Here is a 23,098-nt window from a genome sequence, read left to right as displayed (position 1 = left end):
GGGGGGGGGGGGGGGGAGGCTCGGTAGCGATTCGGTGCTGCCCTCGTGATTTGCCCGATATTGACCTACTTAGTCGCTTGTGAGCGTATGTTCCAGGACATAGCCGAGCGTTGCCAGGACAACCCGAACAAGAGGTATCTTTGCAATTACCGAGCCTTTGGCTGCTCCCGTGCACAGGCTTTTATGACAACCGGGGGATGTCGTCGTTCTCGTCCTCGTCCGCGTCCCTGTCTCAGTCGTGTCGTCATTGAAAATACGACGAATATATATATATATATATATATATATATATGTCCCTGTCTCAGTCGTGGCGTCATTGAAAATACGACAAATATATATATATATATATATATATATATATATATATATATATATGATAATACAATGTTTACGAAGATCCTATTTTATAGGAGTAATATAATGTAAGATCAATGAGAGAGGCAAATGATGGATTTGTCAAAAGGGCAATTATGTGCTCCTTCAATGATTAATCTGAAAGCTCTTACAATTATGTTTTATATTATTATACGTCTTATTACTACTGATAAATTGTTAAAGAATATGCTTCGATATTTCACGCGAATGATTTATGTTTATTACAATGTTAAATTTTGAAGGAGTTTGTTGTATAAAAATTATAAAAACACAAAACACTTTGCTGTTAAAAGGCTAATTGTCAAAATAAACAGGATGCTGTTGTACTGTTGCAAATTTTATAATAGTACGAGAAATATTTGTATATACATACATATATATATATATATATATATATATATATAGATTTTTTTTTTTTTTTTTTTTTAATAACGCTGAAAAGTAGGTTTTGATAGTGATAACAATAATAGCACGACCGATGATATAAAAATTTGCAAAATAATACATTTATAAGCTTAAAACGAATAGTCAATATTTAAGTAATAATAAATTTATAATCAAAAGAGATTCTTTTTATTAATGTCCTTAGAGACGTGAATGAGAAACTTGTAATAAATAATAATGGATTTTCGTTGAAATGATGCATTCGTATAATGTATGTATACACTGATGTATGGTATTTCTTCACAAAGATGCTTGAGTACGAAAGAGCCTGGTGAGCTAATGATATTATTATTCATTGGCGATACTCTTGAAGTTGGAGAGAATAAAATAAATTCAATGAAATTGTAGGACTATGCGTAGAACGTTAAATTGTAATACTCCTGAAGTACTAGTGGTAACATATGACGAAAATGTACGTGTGGAGGAGGGATTTAACGGATAATAACGTTATATAAATGAGAGTAACAATAACGATTTACATTATGTTTTTTTTCTTCTTCCGTACTTTGCTTTTAAGGTTTATATTGCAATTCAAATACTCTCGGATTACATAAAAAGAATAGCCCATTAAAAATAAATCACACGATCGATTAAATATTCATACTATAAGTCTCAAAAGTAAGAAATTTATTACATTCGCTTCAATAAATTTAAGTATTTTATTTAAATACATACACCTACAACGTCTTTTATTATGATTTTTTTATTGTCTACGAATCAATCCACATAGAGTTAGTTATAAAATATTTTTCATAAATAAGTGTGATAAGAATTTAATTTTACTAATGTTGACGATAAAGTTTATAAGGCTTTAGTTTTTATTCACTCTCGAATAATATCTTTGAGAGATGTTAAATTTATAAAAATAAAAATCTTTAAAAGCATTTTACAATAAATCACATTGAGTATAATATACTAATAAATTATAATAATTTAAATTTGAATATATACATATATTTGAATTTATTTAATTTACCATTTTTTTTTTTTCATTTCTAACACGAATAAAGTTATCGACATTAAGCGTTTATAAAAATTAATAACAAATTTAGCCTTGCCATTTAATTACGACAAAGTACAAACAATTACAGTTTATATACAAGATATTGTTATTCAGTTTTATTTTTACTTAATTAATATTACACTCGATAATTGTTATTCTCGTTTAAAAAAATTAAATATAATTTATAATATCGTTTGGCATGAAATTGAATTATTTTTAAAAGTTTATTTATCACATAAAATATAGAAATGTGTCGATAATTTAGACAAAAATATGATTACATTTATTAATGGTGTTATGATAATATTTTCAATAATATTTTAATGATTGAATAAAAAAAAAATCTTATATTTCTTATGTTTATTCTTTTTTTTTTTTTTTTTTTTTTTTTTTTTTTTTTTTTTTTTTTTTTGTTTCAACTTTCATACTGTCACTTTGAAACATGACTGTCATTATTTGAAATATGATGTTTTGAAATCTCGAAATACAGATTTATATAACTTTGAGAAAAAAAGTTCTCTTGTATAACCGAGAATAACGTACATTTTTCTCTAACTGATACGCACTAGAAAGCTTAAAGAACAGATAAATTAACTTGAGAATCTCATTAGCATTCATAACGGATCGAATATTTAAGAAGTGCAAAGAGACGTGAAAATAACTTTCAACCCTCGTAAGATTAGTAAAATATGCTTTCAGGAGTGCGATAGAACATAGCTTAAATTTAAACGAATTTTTCAACTTTATAAAAAATGGTCAACAGTAATTGAAATATGACTCTCGAAACTGTAAGCCTTGCACACGTAATTTAAATCTATTAGGCATTTAGATGTATTAGTAAACATTTATTTATTATTATTATTGATGTGTGAATTGTAAATCGTAATGTAGAGTATATTATTCTTCCAATGAATCGATATATCGAGTATTAGAATAATAATGATAATAAATAAAAATAAAATCTTACGACGATAAAAAATATATAACGAGTGTTATTTTGCGAGTTTTAAAGATATTTTCTTTATACTTCTTTACACGTAACGTATAACATTTAAAAATTATGCAATCAATATTTTAAACTATAAATATAAGGATATTTATATATAATTCTATATAAAATATAGAATTAATTTTTTCTATAGAATTAATTAAATATATAATTCTAAAATACATTTCGTAAATTCGTTCGAATAAGCTACTTCATAACAAAAGCAGAATATTAGCATTCGAGAATTAGAGATATGCTAAATAAAAATGAGAAGTAGCAATGAGATTTTGTACAAAATCTATGTTTATATGCTAGTAATAAATTTGTGAAATACTATATTATATGAATTCGCTATAGAAATGAAATTGATAGTTAAGCCCCGTGCGCTTAAGAATTTAACGGGAATATTTAAATAATCATCGCAGCACATCGTCAATGAAAAGGAAAATTACTTTTCGCATGTGTAAAATAATATAAAAGTTCTGACCTTCAAGACTCTGGTCGTAGCCTTTGGTAAAGAAAAGCATGGCTTTGGCGGCCCTCTCGGGCGTCTTTAGCAGACCTTGTCTTTCTGTATTTTCGCCAAGGGCTTGCAGCAGGAGCTTGTAACTGTGTGACATCTGTGGGAGTAGAGCCTCTCGTGTAGATGGCCTATGGTCCAACTCCATATCGTGATGGAATGTGCACTTCTCGTGGCCTGCGTCACATGTGTGAGCGAATAATTAACTTCGGCATTGCAATATTATGTAAACAATGAAGTTTCCTCGCACACTTACATGTAAGATATCATCACTAACTCAAACTCAAGCTTCCGATATATTTAGCGATAAAGCCCTAACGGTTTTTCTCGCGTTATTATTGTTCTTTATCGTCTCGTCAATATCGACGAGAATACTTGATTATACAAGCTGCATTGCAATAAGGTACGAACCTTTGATTTCAATGTCTCATAATAGTGATAATTTATCGGCGATTTTGGTAATATATTTATTTAAACGATTATATAGAGATGCAGGATGTTATAAAATTACTTAACAATATGTAACTTAATTGCAAAAGATCTTTTGTCTTTATAGAGTGGCAAATGTATTAAAAATTACGATAATACAGAATATATTTTTATTTTATCTGGTGATCTGTGATGTTATTGTTATTGTTATTACAATTAAATAAGAAATACCAATGTAATTAGAGAATATAGTTGTAAATTTTCAATTCAATATATTAGACATTTATTGTGTTTGCTTACTAATTTGTAGATTTTTTTTTCTATAAATTTTTTCACGATTTATTATTTTTCATAACGAAACTGATTATCCTTATAAATAGCTAATAATAGTAGATGAAATTACATTTTATAATCATATAAAATAAGTATTAAATTTGTATTGTATATTCATATATTTTTATAACAATAAGTGCCCATAAGAATGAAAAATTAATAAACTTTCAAAAAATTTTCTGTTTATTTTATAACGATCAACTATACGAATTGAGTATGTTATGTTCTGTTTTATGAATGTCTCGTCAACTCGTATTGGTTACTTGGTAATTTAAATGTTATTTGTCATAATAATTATCGTTTCTGTCAACTCATTGTAATAATGATAAAAAAATGTATGCATTATTCTTGATAACAGAATATAATAATTCAATGAAGTATATATTGATTAATGCAACTTTCTTCTAATGTTTACGTCGAAAAACATATATATATATATATATATATATATATATATGTATTTGGTACGTATGTTGAGATGCAATTGTGTAAAGTGTTTAAATTTTGTCATTAATATACTTAAGAATTTACTTAAGAAGTACTTATTGCATTACTCGTTCTGTAAATATAAAATTTCATAATTTTCATATAACATTCGACTGTATAAGTATACTATTAATTATCCAGTTCATTAATAATATAACACAATTATTTGCAGACATTAAAAGAAATAAAATTAGTTCATTTTAGTAATAACGTTTAATACATTTACTACTGAAAAAAAAGAATAATATTATTGTCTATTTAAAATTAATATATAAAATAATTTGGACATTCAATATCACTATGAAATTTTTATTCTATTGTATTAATATAAAAATAGTATTTAAATAGTTTAATAGTAATTTAATAGTTAATATTATTAATTAATACTATTAATACTAATTAATACTATTAATTTAAATTTAATAGTAATTAAATTTTTTCATTATCTCCATAGAATTTTAATAATAAATTTAAATAAAAAGATTTTTAATATTATACAAAGAAAGTTGTTATATCAATGGTACAATTTTTGCCGCTTATAAGTGCTTTTGCTTAGTAATTAACTGGAAGAAACTTGCAATAATTGATTTTATTTTGTATGAAATGGTATATAAATTTTACATAAAAAAGAGATGCACTTATTACCAATAGAATAGATGCGAAAACGTGTTAAATAGACATTTAACATTCGTTATTTCATTCATCATACTTTCATTTATAATGCATTAACTAGATAAAGTAATAATTAAGTTTCAAAAAAAAAAAAAAAAAAAAAAAAAAAAAAAAAAATTACTACAACGAACTCATAAATTTAAATAAATTTAAGCATGTTTATATTAATTATATATCACATTTTCTTCTTCTTCATTTGTCTGATAAATAAGAATCTACATCGTTTTTAACAGCTCTATGTTGTTTATGCTCGCTGTTTCAATGTTTTCAAGCGTAATTTCAGACGATTATACTATACGGGAATGCATGTATAACATGTATATACCAGAAACATTGGTAGTTGTTTTATTATTTTTTTTTTCTATTTTCAAAACTTACGAATTTATTTTGAATTAAGTTTTATTTAAACAATATTATGGGCGCCGATTATTCAATTACAACAATTGACTTTTGTTTGCATTGTTTTATATTTTCTGTAATCGTATGCATATAATTATGCCGATGAACAACTGCAAATTTTAATTCCTACGAATTGATAACTAAGGCCTAAAATACAATATTAAATATTGTAAAAAAAAAAAATTGTAATGGCAATAATAAATAGGCTTTCTTCAATAGGCTAGCTTATTTTAATATACAGCAATAATATAAATTCAAGTAGTAAAAAAAAAATTTTTTCTATTGCTCCTTATAACATACGGTAAATCTATGTCAAAACATGTATTTTAAAGTTTATCGAATCATAAAAATTATAAATTAATTTGATTTTTTTTTTTAAAATTTTGTTCATGGTAAATTTTGTTGAAACTACGATAAACAATTGAATTTTAATTAATTATAAAATTCATTTTTATATATTATCCATTTTAAAGTTTATAATAAAGTAATACTTTACTATAAATAAAATACAAAGTATTGTAGAGTTTTATAACTTAAATAAGCCAAATGATACTTTAGGCTTTTTTGTACAAGTTTTACATTAAAATATTTATGAATAGAATAAATTATGTATAAATAATATATAATAATGTAAATTCCATAGTTTCAATACTTGCAACAATTAGAAGTATTATTTCTAATGGTTTAATACCTGTATAGCAATTAAAATAATTGCTTTGAATAAAAATGAAAGAATTTTTTTTTATTATCAATTGTAATTATTGAATCTGTATATCGTATCTTTATATCGTAACATAATTTAAAAGTAATTATTTCCTTCAATTTTATAACGTCATCCGCAATATATATAAACAAACTGACACCTTAATGGTTAAAATTATATTTATTTTGATATTATTATATTAGTGATTAAAAAAAAAAAAAAAACAAAGAAAGTTATTTCAAGTAACTACATAATCGCATCGGAAATATTAATTATTTGGAAACATAGATAGGTTACATTAATTTGATTTATTTAATAATACAATTCTTTTAAGAGAAATCCAATGTAAATCAGATGTTATATTTTACTGAATATTGTTGTTATTCATAGTATTCTATAATAATCCTCTTATGTCTTAAGAATTGTTTGTTAATATTTATATAAAAAATATAGTTGTAAATATTACGCTTATTGTATTATAGTAGTATATATTATTATTATTATTATTAAATGGTATTATTATTACAAAATAATCTTTATACGTAAGCTTACTTTTAATTCTTTCAAAAAAGCGATTTACATAATAACTAACACCAATATAATCATAAGAATTCCAATTGGTAAATTCGTATTAATTGATAGAAGATTAATCAAATGGCATAATATATGCAAAAGGAATGATAAAATTTCAGAGTTTGTCAATCAAATGGCCTATTTTCACCTGTTGCTGAATAATATGAATAATGAAAAGTGCAAGTAAAAGGCTTTGATCGAGTGTTTGAATTAATAAAAGTTGAAAATGATAAAAATGGAGTCGGTTCTCAGCTACCTGGCATGGTAGAGGTCCTGGGGGTTCTCGGGGTTCCCGGGACTTCGATATCCGAACCGTCAATGCTGGCAACCGCGTTCTCGCCCCAAGATATCTTACGTAGAGGACATGGATAGGTCTTCTTCGAGTTCGTCTGTGTCTCCGGAGATGACATTTTGGTCTCATCGACCAGTGCCTCCGGATTTCGCGTGATTCCGTTCATCTTCTTCAGCTCGGCTTCCTCTTTATTATACAAGATATCTTTTAACGTCGATGATGATTTTTGAATTGGCTGAGTTCTATTTTTAATATTTAACTGTTTTAAATACGAGTATTATAAAAATTTGGCTTTAAAATTTTTTTCTCTTTAACTTTTCGTACTATTCTCGAATAGGCTATGATTTACGTAATATATTAAAATTTTTAATAAAATTTTGCTCAAATATTTATATAAATGTTATTAATTAGGTCATTGATTGTACGCGTTATGTACATATTATTATTATCATTATTATTATTATTATCACTATTATCATTATCATTATTATCACTATTATCATTATGATTATCATTATTATTATTATTATTATTATTATTATTATTATTATTATTATTATTATTGTTGTTGTTGTTGTTGTTGTTATTATTATTATTATTTCGTTGAAATAAAATACTGAAATAAATTTTTTAAATACTACCGTAGACTTCTTTAAAACTCCGTTAAAAGGTGAATTTATTTGATTGCTGCAATTGAGAGAGAAAAAAAATGGCTATGAAATTAACCATTCGCGATTAATTATTAACTTCAAGATATTCCACCGAATATTTCGTATTGAACTTATAAAAAGTGAATTATTCTATATTTCCATACCCAGATCTGTATTATTAAATTTTGATTTCACTTTTATTTATAGATCATTCGCTTGCTTTTCATGTATAACATTAATGATTTAATAGTTATCGAGCTTGCTAACTATTACCATAAATATTTGTTCATTTATACATATTGACTTGCGTACACGCACGCACGCACGCACACGCGCACGCGCACGCACACGCACACGCACACGCACACACTGTATTATTTATTTTGTCTATTTAGTATATTATTACAACGTATTATTTATGTAAAGTCAGCATTATAAACACTTTATTGCAGATGACTGATATGTTAATTTTGTATACAGAAATAAAGAATTAATATCTCGCGGTTTTTAAGAAATTTAGAAAAAGAAAATTTAATAACTAGCTTCCATGAATATAAATGTATGTAAATTAGAATATTTGTCAAATAATGTATTTGTTAAATAGCAAGTGACCGAGAAAAATTAATAAATTTCTAATGAGTAGTAATAGTCATTGGCAGTTTAGGATTAGTTATTACTGGTCTCTGACATTCAATCACAACTTCAATAACTACACTTTTTTACTTCAAGTATTTGCACTAATAAAACAAAATAATTTTGTTAATGTCTCATTCGCTATTATACGTATAGAGCTTGCATTTTTAATATTATTACACGATTAAATTTTTATATTTCAGCCTCATAGCAATAACCATGAATATTTTTGCTGCATGACAATTGGAAATAGTTTTTTAGAAATAAGCATTCAATATGCATAATAAATCGATCATAGAAAAATAAAATAAAATATGTAATAAGCCATTGATTAAGCATAATGAATAGTTCTTATCGTAATGAAAACTTTAGGAAGAAGAGGTAACGTGAAAGGAATGCATCCGCTATAAGATAGAGATATTATAAAATGGCTTTTTATCATAAGGTGCGCGATATTTGAATGTACATCAAAGGTTTTTCACACAATTAGTAATGACAATATATTATCTTAATATTTCAATGATTTGATATTATTTCAGTAATTTCGTCAACATTCTACATCACCTTCAATAAAGCCGTTAACGAACGTATTATCAATATATCGATTTTACATTAACAATTAAATTATTTCATTCTTCAATTGATAAAATCTTTTAATTAAATATTTTAAGCTCTTATCGAAAGTCGAAAAATTTTCGCTATTCAGCATTTCTTAATATATCGTTAAATTAACAAATTACTCTCTCGGTCAAGTAAGGCAATTAATACATGGCACGTGGCTTAAATTACACATGTTTTTCCTTTTTACCTCTAAGCTACAACGTTTCTTTCAAATCCACAGATGCTGGAATATAAAAAAATCCAAAAAGCGTATAACAGGAATATACGATATACCGTATGCTACGACAGAGATGGAAAATAATAACAAAACCGGACTCCACGGTTTAATAGCGCTTGCGACCTGTTGCAACATATATTTATAAAGGAAAGAGTTCTCTGTCCTCGACCTTGAACGAATATCTGATCTGTCTTTCGTATGAGACACGCACAATCGGGCACTTTCGAAAAATGTAGTTGATAGTTCCGGACGTCGTATGAAAGTATGAGTGTTTGCATTCCAGACACTAGCGCGGATATTTCTGTGGCAAGATTTCGAGACTGATCTTTTGAATGGAAAGGAAGCGAAGTATAGCGAATAAAGTTTTATTGGCAATGGGAGTGATTCTTTACTTCTACTTATCAAGCAGTTGTCGGTCTACGAGGTTACGTATATAAAATGCCTACTATAGATAACAAAATACGACGAATATCTCAAGACAATTTTTATAGGAATATAACATTTACATCCACGGGCACTCACGCACGCACGCATTTAATGCACACGCGTTATTCATTAAAATTCATTTGAAAATTCTTGGTAATTAATGTATTCAAAATTTTTATTATTATACAAGTGATAATTGCATATAAAGTTGTTGCATAGTTTCAAAGTACCGATACGTTCGTATATTATTTCACAATATTAAAGCCGCATAATCGTCAGATTGGACTGAAAATTGGAAAGTATTGATTTCCATGTCATTTTAGTGACATTGTTCATTGCATTTTTATATGTAAATTATAATGACACGTGTTCCCGAATTTTGGATAAATATTCATTGTTTAATGGCAGGTAGTGGAGACAAATAGGCAAAACGTATGATTAATTTAAAAAAGTTTCTTGAACATTTGTATTAAATGGAAATTAACTTTTTATTATATGATGTGCGTGGTGTAACTTGAAACGAGAAGGTATTCATTGAAGAGCAAAAATATTTTGCAATAGACAAATTTCTCCATTATGTGAGATAAATTATAAACGATGATTAAACATAATTAAATATTATTCGCGTGCTATATTCGTATTTTGAGGTGGAAAGTCATATTACACGCTTAATAAATGCATTCATCGTCAAAGGCTTAAAAATGCAAGTTATTCTCAAGTAGTAAGAGAATGAGTATAGATAAAAAAAAATTACACGCGCACACGCTCGATCGCACACACCCACTTACTCACACACGTAAGCGAGCGCACGCGCGCGCAAACGCGCGCGCAAACGCACGCGCACACGCACACGCACACGCACACAATCGTCACAATTATCACTCGTTCGCCCTCTCGCTATTCCAGCAAACTAAGAATCTGCCAATCATTCAAAAGTAAAAGTCGGCTAATATTGATTGGTTAAAGCCGTGTAGCTTACCCTCTTGCAAACATCGAGCACTCGCTACCTGCTGCCACTCATTCGCAATCAATCGGTCTCAACTATTTTCGCCAACTGAAATTTCAACTCCTCGACACCCGCCCCATCCCCGCCCACCACCCCCCGCCCGCCCACCCACCCCCAGAAACCTACCGAGCCGGATGTTTAACGCGTGTATGCGGCTCTCGAATACAATTAATTATGTAAAAAGGCCGAGTCTCCGGTCGCGCGCACGAGGCATCATTCGCCGCTCATGTCCAGAAGCAGCCTGGGCGGCTCCAAGATCCTTGGCGCGTACGTGCAGCCAAAGCCCCTCTATTATCGGCGGTCCAGTCGGAGCTCCCGCCCCTGGCAACCAACAGAAACGGAGAACACTTGGCGCAATCGAACTGTCTGTCGCGTAGCCGGGCAGATCGAGAAGATCGAGAAGATCGAGGCTGGGATGGAAGCCCGAGCGGAGGAGCGCAGTCCCACTCGCCGGAGTGACGCGCTGCTACTGGAGTGTCTTGCCGTGTTGCACGTATACCTTCTTCGCTCTTGCGGGCACATGCGCGACCCGAGGAGAGGTGGAGCTTCGAAAAATCTATGCCGGAGGACGGAGCCGGAGTCGCGGTAGGGGGACTGAACTTCAAATTATTCGCTGCGGGCTTGCGCTCCCGCTTATTTCCTCCGACTCACTCATACGTGAGAGCCTTTTCCACCCATAAGGCTCCATAAGGTTTTTGCACTCGGCTCACCTACCTCGTTGGCAACCTCGTCGCCCCCTACCAGCTTTAGCTGCCCTTTACGCAATAACCATACTCCCATTAATTGCCTCAAACGAACTTAATTATTAGCAATACATTATTATAAAGACTCTCATGGACATCTCATATCCTTGTGACGTGCGATTCGTGCGTTTGCACATATTAGAGCATCATTTTATCTTTTTTATTCATTATAGGCAATCTAGAATTCTAAATAACATTTGCCAATAATAGTGTCTAGTAATAGTGTCGTTAATGAGAATGAAAGAAAAATGATTAAAGAAACAAGAAAAGAAAATATATTTACACTAAGGGGTAGGGGGGTGGTGATGGTGGTGGTGATGATGGTGGTGATGGTGGTGGTGATGGTGGTGGTGGTGGTGGTGGTGGTGGTGGTGGTGGTGGTGGTGGTGGTGGTGGTGGTGGTGGTGGTGGTGGTGGTGGTGGTGGTGGTGGTGGTGGTGGTGGTGGTGGTGGTGGTGGTGGTGGTGGTGGTGGTGGTGGTGGTGGTGGTGGTGGTGGTGGTGGTGGTGGTGGTGGTGGTGGTGGTGGTGGTGGTGGTGGTGGTGGTGGTGGTGGTGGTGGTGGTGGTGGTGGTGGTGGTGGTGGTGGTGGTGGTGGTGGTGGTGGTGGTGGTGGTGGTGGTGGTGGTGGTGGTGGTGGTGGTGGTGGTGGTGGTGGTGGTGGTGGTGGTGGTGGTGGTGGTGGTGGTGGTGGTGGTGGTGGTGGTGGTGGTGGTGGTGGTGGTGGTGGTGGTGGTGGTGGTGGTGGTGGTGGTGGTGGTGGTGGTGGTGGTGGTGGTGGTGGTGGTGGTGGTGGTGGTGGTGGTGGTGGTGGTGGTGGTGGTGGTGGTGGTGGTGGTGGTGGTGGTGGTGGTGGTGGTGGTGGTGGTGGTGGTGGTGGTGGTGGTGGGGGCACAATAATCGCAAAGTATATTCTTTACTTTATATATATAAAATAGAAACTATTAAAGATAGGATATGTGAATTGTATTTACAGTTAGCAAAGTAAATTTTATCATTACAGTTTTATTACAAAAAAAAAAAAAAAAAAAGGTCAATCCACAAATGCTAGGTACAATTTTCATTGAAATATTTCCTTATTTAAATTTGATTTATTTGCTACATAATACACCACTGATTTAATTTTTAAATGAGAAAATTAACTTAATGACAATAATACTCACGGGAATACTCGTTGAAAATAAAAGCGTATAATCACATTACGAACACAACTGTTGAAAAGTTAATTACTCACTCCATAGGTAATTTATACAAAAATCTCCCTCCAATAGCAATAAATGCCATTATTACTCTTAAGGCGCTAAATAATTATATTGACGCGCACATTTGTCCATTAATTATATAGTATTCCATAAAATTCATAAACGTGCTTCGTCAGTGCGATGCGAAAAATATTAACAAATAAGGAGAATAAACGAGGAGGTAAGAGTCGTAAAGTATAATTACTTATAGTTATCGATGCAAGGTTGTTGCTCAGATACTTTTCTCTAAATAGAATAAAGAATGTCTTAGTGATCATTGACTTCATTTGTATTATTTCAAAGATTTTTTTTCTCTCCTTACGTGCGCTGACCTCGTATTTGCATTAACATCAAAATGATTACCTTTACATTTACTTAATTGCACAAAAATAAAAAATAAAAATAAAATAGCGTAGTCGACAATTATATAAAATAATTAAATCTTGACAATATTATTTAAAAATTTTGTGCACGTTTAATGATAGAGTGTGCCGGAATTATTGAAACAATCAGTTATATAAAGCAAATAAATTTGATAAAATCCATATTGTTCTATTGAAACGTAAGGTATTAAAATTATTCAGGTATTGAATATTAATTTATATAAGCTCAATTAGCGAATGCACATTTATATTTATTGTTGCTTACACAGTTTGACAAATCAGCTACAATACTATTATTATTTGCAGAATAAAAGTTGAAGTCTAAGAAAAAAATTCGAAATGGGATCGTTAAAACTTTAACCTCTATTAGCTGAAAATACGCAATAAATTATAATTATAATGCTTATTTGTCAGCTATTTTAGTATATAATTGTTATTATTTGTAAACGTTACATCTTATATGACAAAGTAATTTAATTTATTTCCTAAGACATTCGTAATGTTTCCATGTAAATATAAAACGTACTCTTCAACTTTATCTATCCATCTGATAATTTATCTGGAAAAACTATAATTTTTAAAGGTTTTACGTGCTCATAATAGTACAATCGAATATAAATATAAATAAGTATGACTAAATGTGAATAAACATGTGAAATAATATACTTATAAATTATTATAAAGTATGAATTCAATATACTAATTTCAATATACATTAATATGCTTATTGCCTTTATATTATTAATATTTATGAATATATATTTTATATCTCTCTTTCTATTTACTAATGTGTATGAGTGTCATTAATCAATAACTGATATATATATGAAATGAAAATGAATAGCTAAATTTTCAATAATTGTTTATAAAATAATTCTAACATACTTTCATTGTAAATTAATTGAATTATATAAAAACTTAATTTATTCCATAATCGTCGATTTTCTATGATAAATTTTTTAACAACGGATATTTATTTACTCAACTTAAATGATAATTTTCTCTCTGTATATTGTCGTGAAGATTTATGAAATGTAAGGTCAGTTTAACTAATTCTTATGTGAGTCGGATTCTGTATAATGACGTATTTAATTTCCAGATGGAATCTTCCACTTGTGCGTCATCGAGATTTTTCCGTTTAATGTTGAATGGTTCGAGAAGGAAGCGTCGTTACTTTATAAAGGACCATTACGAGAATTGGCTTTTAATTTTGATTTCCTTGATTACAAAATTGCATTCTTATAAAATATTATGTAGTTAACTGATATACGATTTATTTAGAAAATATTTGGCTTTTCAATTAAGTTTCAAATAAGCTTCTCCAATGAAATATATTTTCAATTTTCTGCAGAAGACTTATAATTGATTAATTTACACTTTCATTCTAAACCGCACCGACTAAAATCGTACAAAATAACGACTAATATATTAGTCCGAAAAATTATTCTTTTAAGCTAAATATTTAATTGTAATTTAATAATAATTTTTACTTTATAATCCATTACCTAATGTGTTGTTGATATTTTATTTATTTTTATTTTATTCAAAGAAATTAGAAAAGGTAAACAATTTTTTTTTTTTTTTTTTTTTTTTTTTTTTATTATTATTAATACACAAACGCACGTGAAAAATTAATGAGTATTTAATTATTTATGTGCGATATAAATTATCAATTTACACTATATGCGTTAGTATATAAGAAAAATATTATTTTAAATTCATCGTACAAATTTTCAATTAGCATTACAAAAAAAAAAAAAAAAAAAAAAAAAAAAAAAAAAAAAAAAAAAAAAAAAAAAAAGAAACACCCCACAATCAGAGTTTAGTAAACAATTTATAAAAGTTGTTTATATAAGATAAACATAAAAAAACAATACGCAAAACTTTCATTAAATGACTATTTTTTTTTTCTAACCTTATAATAGATTAACAAAACAAAGAAAATCTATGGCACATTCAATTTTTCAAGACCTAAAAAATTAAGTAACTCATGCCAGATAAATGTAATATCGTCTGTGGTATGAAGATTGAAATGATCGCCAGATCGATATACAAGTGATTTATGATTTGTCAACCTTGTACTTCGTATTATGTCCGCAGTTACGCGCATCCGCTTGCGGTTGTCGATGTAAAATGAAAATGAAAACGCAATACTCGCTTGACCACAAATCGCCACGGTCGCTTTTACTTTTTTCTCTAACCTACTCCTAAAATGCCTTTCCCCCCTTTTTCATTATTATCATTCCATAATCCATTGCAGATAATTATTATTTAACATTGATAGATATTCGACTGCTTTATAAACAACGAAAAGATGAAGGATAATTGGGAAAGAAATTGATTATTTAATTGACCGACTATACATTGGACACTTTGATATAATAATGCGAATTTAATATGTCATGAAAATTTACTTACTTCAGAAAAGAATGCAATGTACTTTTACGTACACAAAACATTGATTCGTTGATTGTTAAAATAAATCAACTTTTTCTTATTAACTATCTGTTTAATAATGAGAAACTAATCTTTTTCATTCAATTAATAAATACTTTTATGAAAAAAACAGTATGTAATTACAAAATAATTTTCAAGCTTTTTCACTAATTTTATGAAATAAGGATAAGAAGAGGTTGTCAAAAGCATTACTAAATACCAATATAAATAATAAAACTCGATTTGCATAAAATTTTGTAGTCTATTTATCGATAAATATATCAATGAATTTCTTATGAATCAGTTTAATAATTTCTAAATTCTGAAATACTTCCTATATAATTAAAGTATGCAAGTTACTTTAAATTTAAGCAAATATTTGAAAGAATTTATAGGAAAAGAGGACGAAACTAGTAAACATAACATCAAACAATCAATGTAAAAGTAGCATTACTTTCATCACAAAAACTGAAGAATAATTTACAGTTGCGTCAATTATTTTTTATTAATTTTTATATAAAATATTTCTTCCTATGAATTAATTATTTAATACAGTTTTAGTAATCGCGAACCTATAAATATATTTCTCCTTTTATACGATTACGAAGTATATACTTTAATTTTTGTTAATATAAATTTCGTTTATTTCAAAAAATATTGATTACACTTGTATTAAAAATCGTACTATTCAGAATTCAATAGCTTTTTGTGTAAATTCTTATGAAATTTGTAAAAACTTGTATAAGAGATTTTATAGAAATTTAGAAATATAACGTAATATAAAAGTAAATAAAATAATCTTCATAAAAATGCGTAAATTGTTACTTCCTAATATATATATATATATATATATATAAATTGAATTTGTTTTTACGAGAATTAAGAAAATCAAACGATAAATTATGATTATGAGACAAATATTTTTATAATTATAGCGAAGGTAATTAAATTAGAATGAAAGACCGATAGGCTCAGTGTTGATGAATATAATATTAATGTCGTACGAATAATCAATGATATTTATTACCTATTAATTATATGAATTTTTTTCTCTCTCTTTTTTTTTTTTTTACTTTTTTAGTTTCGACATTACAACAAGATATGTATTAAAATGTTATTGTACAAAATAATAGCAAGTATATAGTGTCGCGAACGAGAGTGACTGCTTTGGATGTACACAATAAGCCGAATGAAACATAAGACGGCAATACAGCTCACATTCATCTAAATACGAACGCGAGTGATTCATATCCAGTCACGCTTACTTAAAGTACAAAAAACTTAAGCATTGACAGCTGCAAGATCAACAGCTAACGCAGGAACCATAAATAGGAAGGACGAATATCAGGTCTTGGAGTAAACGGAAACACAAACAATTAGTACTAGGAAAAACAATACAAGATTGGCTAAGAAACAGAGGACATACGAGGATAAATATTTGTTAATATTGAAGGTAATCCCGGATGGGAAAAAATTTGAAAGTAAATGAAAAAGAGTAATGTAGAGGTGAGTTTTATTCAAAATCTCATATATATATAGAGAGAGAGAGAGAGAGAGAGAGAGAGAGAGAGAATCAGATAATAAATTACACTTGTATGATTATTGTTATATCTTTACTTTATAATTAAGCCGTAGACCATAAATATATTTAACTGCTCCATTCTATAATGAAGAAAATTCAATAAACAAATACATTCACTAATTATAATAGCATCGAAATCTAAGGCTTCGAAACTCTTTTGTTAAAATTAAATCGTACATAGAAAGTAATTTTTGATTGATAAATTTAATTTTAAGTAATAATTAAGAGACTTTGTTTGGTAATTAAATTGATCAAATAATATATATTGTTACTATTCATTGATAGGAATTAAATCTTATATATTTAATTTAATTATAAGTTTATATAAATTTAAATTTTTACAATTTCAATTTAGAAAAATTTATGAATTGGACGATAAAATATAAATATAATATAGGATAATACATAATGTACTATTACTTTATAATTAATTATTATACCTACAACTTTTAACTATAATTTTACTTTAATATATTATATATGATACTTGACAGTTCAATGACATTATAAATTATTATAAGCACTGAAAGAAATAAGATCTATTTAATAGAAAAATTCAGAATTTAATTTTCTTAAAATATACTGTTCAAGTGAGCATATGTTGCTTGGTTATATTTTCCTTCATTATACTCAAATACTAATTATTCAATGAGTATGAAAACTAACAACTACATGCAATTTTTTGTAACTCAATTTTCTATCCAAACCAAATAATTCAAGTATATTAAGAAAATCAGTACAATCAAGAATATAAACAGAATGATTACGTAAAGTGCCAGGAGAAACCGCGATTCAATTGTAGATATCAGCGATTGAGTAGACGTGCATATTAAAGTACGTGGAAAGTTTTTTTTCTTCATTGTAGCAAGAAAAAAGTTTATTGTAATAATAAGTTAACAAGGTTTCATCTATAATATTGAAGTAATATTGTTTTATTTTTTAGAAAATCAAAAATTAGAATATCATGTTCTATAAAAATAGTTATTCTAGTTGCTTAGTTTTATATTAAAATTGAAATATTGTGTCGGTATAATCGTGATGTGATAATTTAATATATTAATATCATTTTTTTTTTTCAAATAAATAAACTCCTTAGTTAAGTGCTCTAAAATTTGTTGATTACCGAACGTGAACTTTAACTTAAGAAAATTAAATAGATTACGGAGATGAAATAGCAAAGATATTTTATAATTTGTTAACTTACCTACACACATACACAAAACATCCATACATATATATATATATATATATATATATATATATATAAATTTATTGATAAAGTAATTAATCGTATAATAAAATATGATTCTAGATGAAATATTTAAAATTTTAATAATATTTGAGTTATTGAGTTGAGGCTAACGTATATTAATTGCAATATTTCTAGGTAATACAAGTTAAATATAAATTATAGAAAACCATACCATTTTCGTTGGATGATAGATTTTCTTAACTCAAATTACACATAACAAATCCTATTTAATATGTTAAATATACAAAATCAATTACAACAGAATATAAATGTATCCGTAGGTAAGTAAATATGTAATTTAAAAAAAAATATGGATACAATTAATCTAATCCTTAAAATCATATGTAAAGTTATTTGTGCCATTCTCACGTATAATTTTATAAAAATTACTTATATACAAAATGACATACGACATTATTTATATTCATAATTAATTTATTTTTAAAATACATGAAGTGAATTTCAATAAAATATAATACTACTTACTTTCTATACGAATATGCGATTTCTTATATAATATTCCGATGATTCATGATTTGGAGTTGAATAATAAAAAGATTCGATAAAAATTTTTAATAAAAAAGAAAAGTTGAGAAAAAATAAAAATATCAAAATTTCATGAAATAATATATTTTGTGGTAATACAAATTTTAAAAACATATAATATGTTGTGTTTAAATTAAAATAAAAAAATGTAACTGATTTATTTTCGTAATTATGTAAAACCTTTTGAGATTACACAATTAGTATTTGTTATTATTTCTTGGACGCGTAATCAATTAGTCCTTCTTTGACTTTCCATTAATTTGACAAAAAAAGGTCATTTTAAAGTGAAACTATCAGTTAATCAGTTTTTATCTAACCACTTAACTAAAGAATATTATTAATATTATTTAATATAATTATTCTAATCAATAAATTCATCGTATTAATTGGAGTATCCTATTTTTTATTAAAATTTAAAAAAAAAAAAAAAAAAAAAAAGAATTATTATAAAGTAATTATAATATAATTAATACGAGTAAATGCACGAGTTAAAATGCAGGAACAGAATATTTTTTCAAATTTAGCAAATCTTTCTATTAACTATTGAGAAGGTTTAAAAAATTTAAAGTTTAAAAAACCAAATTTGTAAACGTACTATACAAAAATGTTCTAAGAAATAAAATAAAATAAAAATTTTGCTGCATCTGACTAGTACACCTCAATAGCGAAAAGCCAATAATTGTAAAACAAAAGTAACTCATTATTGTTAATGTTAATATAAAAGATTATTTAATGTAAAGAGAGAAATAAAAGAAACTAGTAATTGATCATGAATCTGTCATGTAATTCATTGCACATTCTCCGATTGTTACATTTTAATATTAAATCAATACGTTTGCACCTTCGTAAACATCTCAATACATAGTTCAAACAAACAGTGAAGTGTAATTAATAAAATGCTATAGTAGTGCAAAGTGGATGATGGTACTACATCTCTTCGCAGGCATAATATGAATAATTTAATATGAATTATTACATCAATGCTCTCCATTTTAATTTATAAGGCAATTTATCTCTTTATAGTTATATATGCATAAATTACTGTATTGTTAAATATTCACATTTTTATAATAATGGGATATTACATTAACTTAATTGGAAAGGAATTATAAAATTAATTTCTATTTGATGCAAATTGAGAATTTAATAAACAGTATATTTAATAAACTAAACAATGACATCGTTATTAAAAATATATTAGGAGTAAATTAATTTTCTATCTAAATAATTATAAATTCTTAAAGTATATACAATAATTTAGACAAAGCATATTTAAGAATCTCAATAACATTTCTAATTAAGTTCTTTTTATAATTGTTTAATTATTGTAATTACATTGTACGTTGTATAATAATACATAACGAGTATAATTTAAATAATTAGATTAATAATTACATTTGATTTAATGGTTTATTCTCTATATACAAAATAATTAAGTAAATGAATAGTGCGATTGCCTTTGAATAAATTATATAGATAAATGTATTATATTTTTATCATTATATTATTATATATTTATTGAAAAAAAAAAAAACAAAAAAAAATGAAGAAAATGCTATTCACGTACGTTTAAATAAATGTTTAAACCATAATATAATTATAGGGTATCATTAAAAATATTGAAAATTATATTTCATCGAAACAATTGATTTTGTCATTTAAATATAAAAGATGTTTAATAAAATCAAATGTTACTTATATAAGTTGTTATTGCTTTGAAGGAAAATTAAATAAATTTAAAATAGAATTTTAACAATTTTAATATTACAAGAAAAATATAAATAATTTGTTCGATTTATATTAGAAAAATATTTATTATAAAATTAACACTACTAACGTTTCAAATGAATTATAACATTCTAAGTCAAAAGTACTGTTTGTGTAAAATTTGGCTTTCGGGAAGTATATCAACATTTTATGAATTATCAATATTTGTTAGACCATAATAATTTAAATAGTAGACATAAATTGCATTCAAAAGACGAATATAAAATGTTGTAATGGTTTATATAGCACGAATTTTGTATTTTCTTTATCAATAAAATAATTTATTTTGTAACTTGTTGCAAAAATCTTTTATTTTGAATCTGAAAATAAATTAGTACTATTGAGTTAAATATTATAAGCAATAAGTATGAAATTTTACAAGTTTCTGCTATTATAATAATTTCATGCATTGTTAAAACAAAAGAAATTATAAATTTTCAATTCAATATTAATTGAATCTAACGTATGACATTAGGTCAGATATATGCTGGTTATATCATTATTATTAGTATTATTTTTATATATAATGTACGAAAACTGTAAAAGATCTATAATACGTAATATTAGCTGTTTATTTTTCATTTCTTACCTTTAACCAATCAAATTCCCTAGACACAATCTTATATTTCTTGTTCCCGATCTTACATTACATCTATTAATGTACTTGGAGATATATGAGCAGATGCGTGGAGTAATAAAATAAGGACACGTGGTATCTAATGTATGTCTGTTAAGTTAAAATTTCAATATATATGACATTGAAAAATGACATTTGATATAAATTGTTTAACTTATGGAACTGAGAGTGATAACTCTACGAAATATTGCCGGTATATGATATTATACGGGATACGTTAATAGTGCAGGTTTGTAACTTTTTCTGTACTTGTATTGTCTTAATTGATTTTCTTAGCTAATTTATAATTTGCTAACTTTAAATCCAGATAAAACGTAAAAAGAAAAATTTGAATAAATGAAATGTGCATTATGATTCGCGTACGTCAGCACTAACACATTCTTCGATAAAGTATTCTATGCAATATTACAAAAAGGTAAAATCTTTATTTTGTTATTTTACATAACAATAGTGATGTAATTTTTTCAAATAAGTAAAAACTGTATGAATAAAATAATCTGTCATATGCAATAATTTCAAAATTATTATAACATATTTTAAGCAATTTATACAAAAGTTTAATTGAAATTGTGCATAAATAGGTGGCAGGTAGGGAGATTCGAGCGACATTAATATATGTTTACTCCTTCTCTTTAATTAATTATTATTTAAATAAATATTTATAAATGCCAATAAAAATAGATACAAAAATTATGTTAAATAAATACATAATATACATTTATTTATAACATACGTTTTCATAGTATATTGAGAAAAATTATACAAATGCACTTGTTATATTGTATATAATAAATAAATAGAAGTAATTTTTCAATATATTATACGTAACGAATAATAAAAGAAAATTTTATTAAATGTCATATAGAGAATTAGCGGTAGCGTAATAATCATTACAAAATATACGTATACGTAATGGAAGTTATTTAGAAAATTATTTCGTTTATGATAAACATTGTCATAGTCAATAATTTTTAATCGATCGATCACAATAATTTTCGGCAACTCACTTTATTTATCTAATTTTATCTAAATAGGATTGTAAACTAGGGAAATATTATCTTAACCTGTTAGAATATTTATAATGATGAATCGGCATTATCTCCTTATGAATGATTGGAAGATTGTAGGTGCAGAGATGCTTACGATCATCAAAATAATCCATTGTCTTTATAAATTATTATGTAATGAAACATTGATTGATTGCTGAAGCACGTGAGAGTAAATTTAAATTTAGATGTTTAAATCAAATTAAAGCACCCTCAACTTTTCTTTCCTTCATTGCCGTTTCATAATGCAAAAATAAACCAACATCCTATTAATTAATTAATAAGCATACTAGAAGAAATGGTTGATGAATAATAACCTGAAAGACAAGTGCCATTCGGACATCCGTTTTCTGGCACTTGCTGTTGCTGTTCTGCTTGGCCATTGGCGTTCTCGGTTTTCTCGGTCTTCATTCTACCGGCAGCGCTAATTGCTTCTCGACTTTTCTAATTTCCACTCGCTAGGGCAGCAAGATACGGCCGTCTTGACGAATATCAGACGCTCGCTTCTGACGCGAAAAAGAGACGCCACCGCTTACAACTTATTTGCACTTTCGAACACGAATGGAAGGGATGCCTCACCGTCCGGTACTCCGTTCGGCAGCTAATTCCTTCTCCAGCAGCAGCTTCGAGTTTTATAAGCGGAGAAGGCTCGATAATCCGCGTAATGTCGCCGCCCCCTACCTCCAGTCGCTACTT

The 23,098-nt window shown here is 27.6% G+C and overlaps 1 protein-coding gene across 4 annotated transcripts in view; it reads right to left on the bottom strand.

The window, feature by feature from the left end:
- The window catches only part of LOC105366340 (GTP cyclohydrolase punch), a 26,033-nt gene extending 3,041 nt beyond the window's left edge, over positions 1 to 22,992 (bottom strand). The window contains exons 1-3 of one of the 4 annotated variants that reach the window (XM_011504750.1): positions 22,720 to 22,992; positions 7,182 to 7,403; positions 3,298 to 3,507 (exon numbers count right to left, since the gene is read on the bottom strand). In XM_011504750.1, coding sequence (XP_011503052.1) covers positions 3,298 to 3,507; positions 7,182 to 7,403; positions 22,720 to 22,813 — 526 coding nt within the window. In that variant the 5' untranslated portion in view covers positions 22,814 to 22,992. Of the gene's footprint in view, positions 1 to 3,297; positions 3,508 to 7,181; positions 7,404 to 9,308; positions 9,328 to 10,743; positions 10,831 to 22,719 lie in introns of those variants that run through there. The other 3 variants (XM_011504751.1, XM_011504752.1, XM_011504753.1) reach the window with 3 other exon arrangements.
- Between the last annotated feature and the right edge of the window lie 106 nt (positions 22,993 to 23,098).

This window comes from Ceratosolen solmsi, unplaced genomic scaffold, assembly GCF_000503995.2.
Source record: "Ceratosolen solmsi marchali unplaced genomic scaffold, CerSol_1.0 scaffold70, whole genome shotgun sequence".
In the NCBI taxonomy this organism is placed as follows: domain Eukaryota; kingdom Metazoa; phylum Arthropoda; class Insecta; order Hymenoptera; family Agaonidae; genus Ceratosolen; species Ceratosolen solmsi.
The sequence above is the reverse complement of the archived record's forward strand: the minus strand, read 5'-3'. Positions and strand labels throughout refer to the sequence as shown.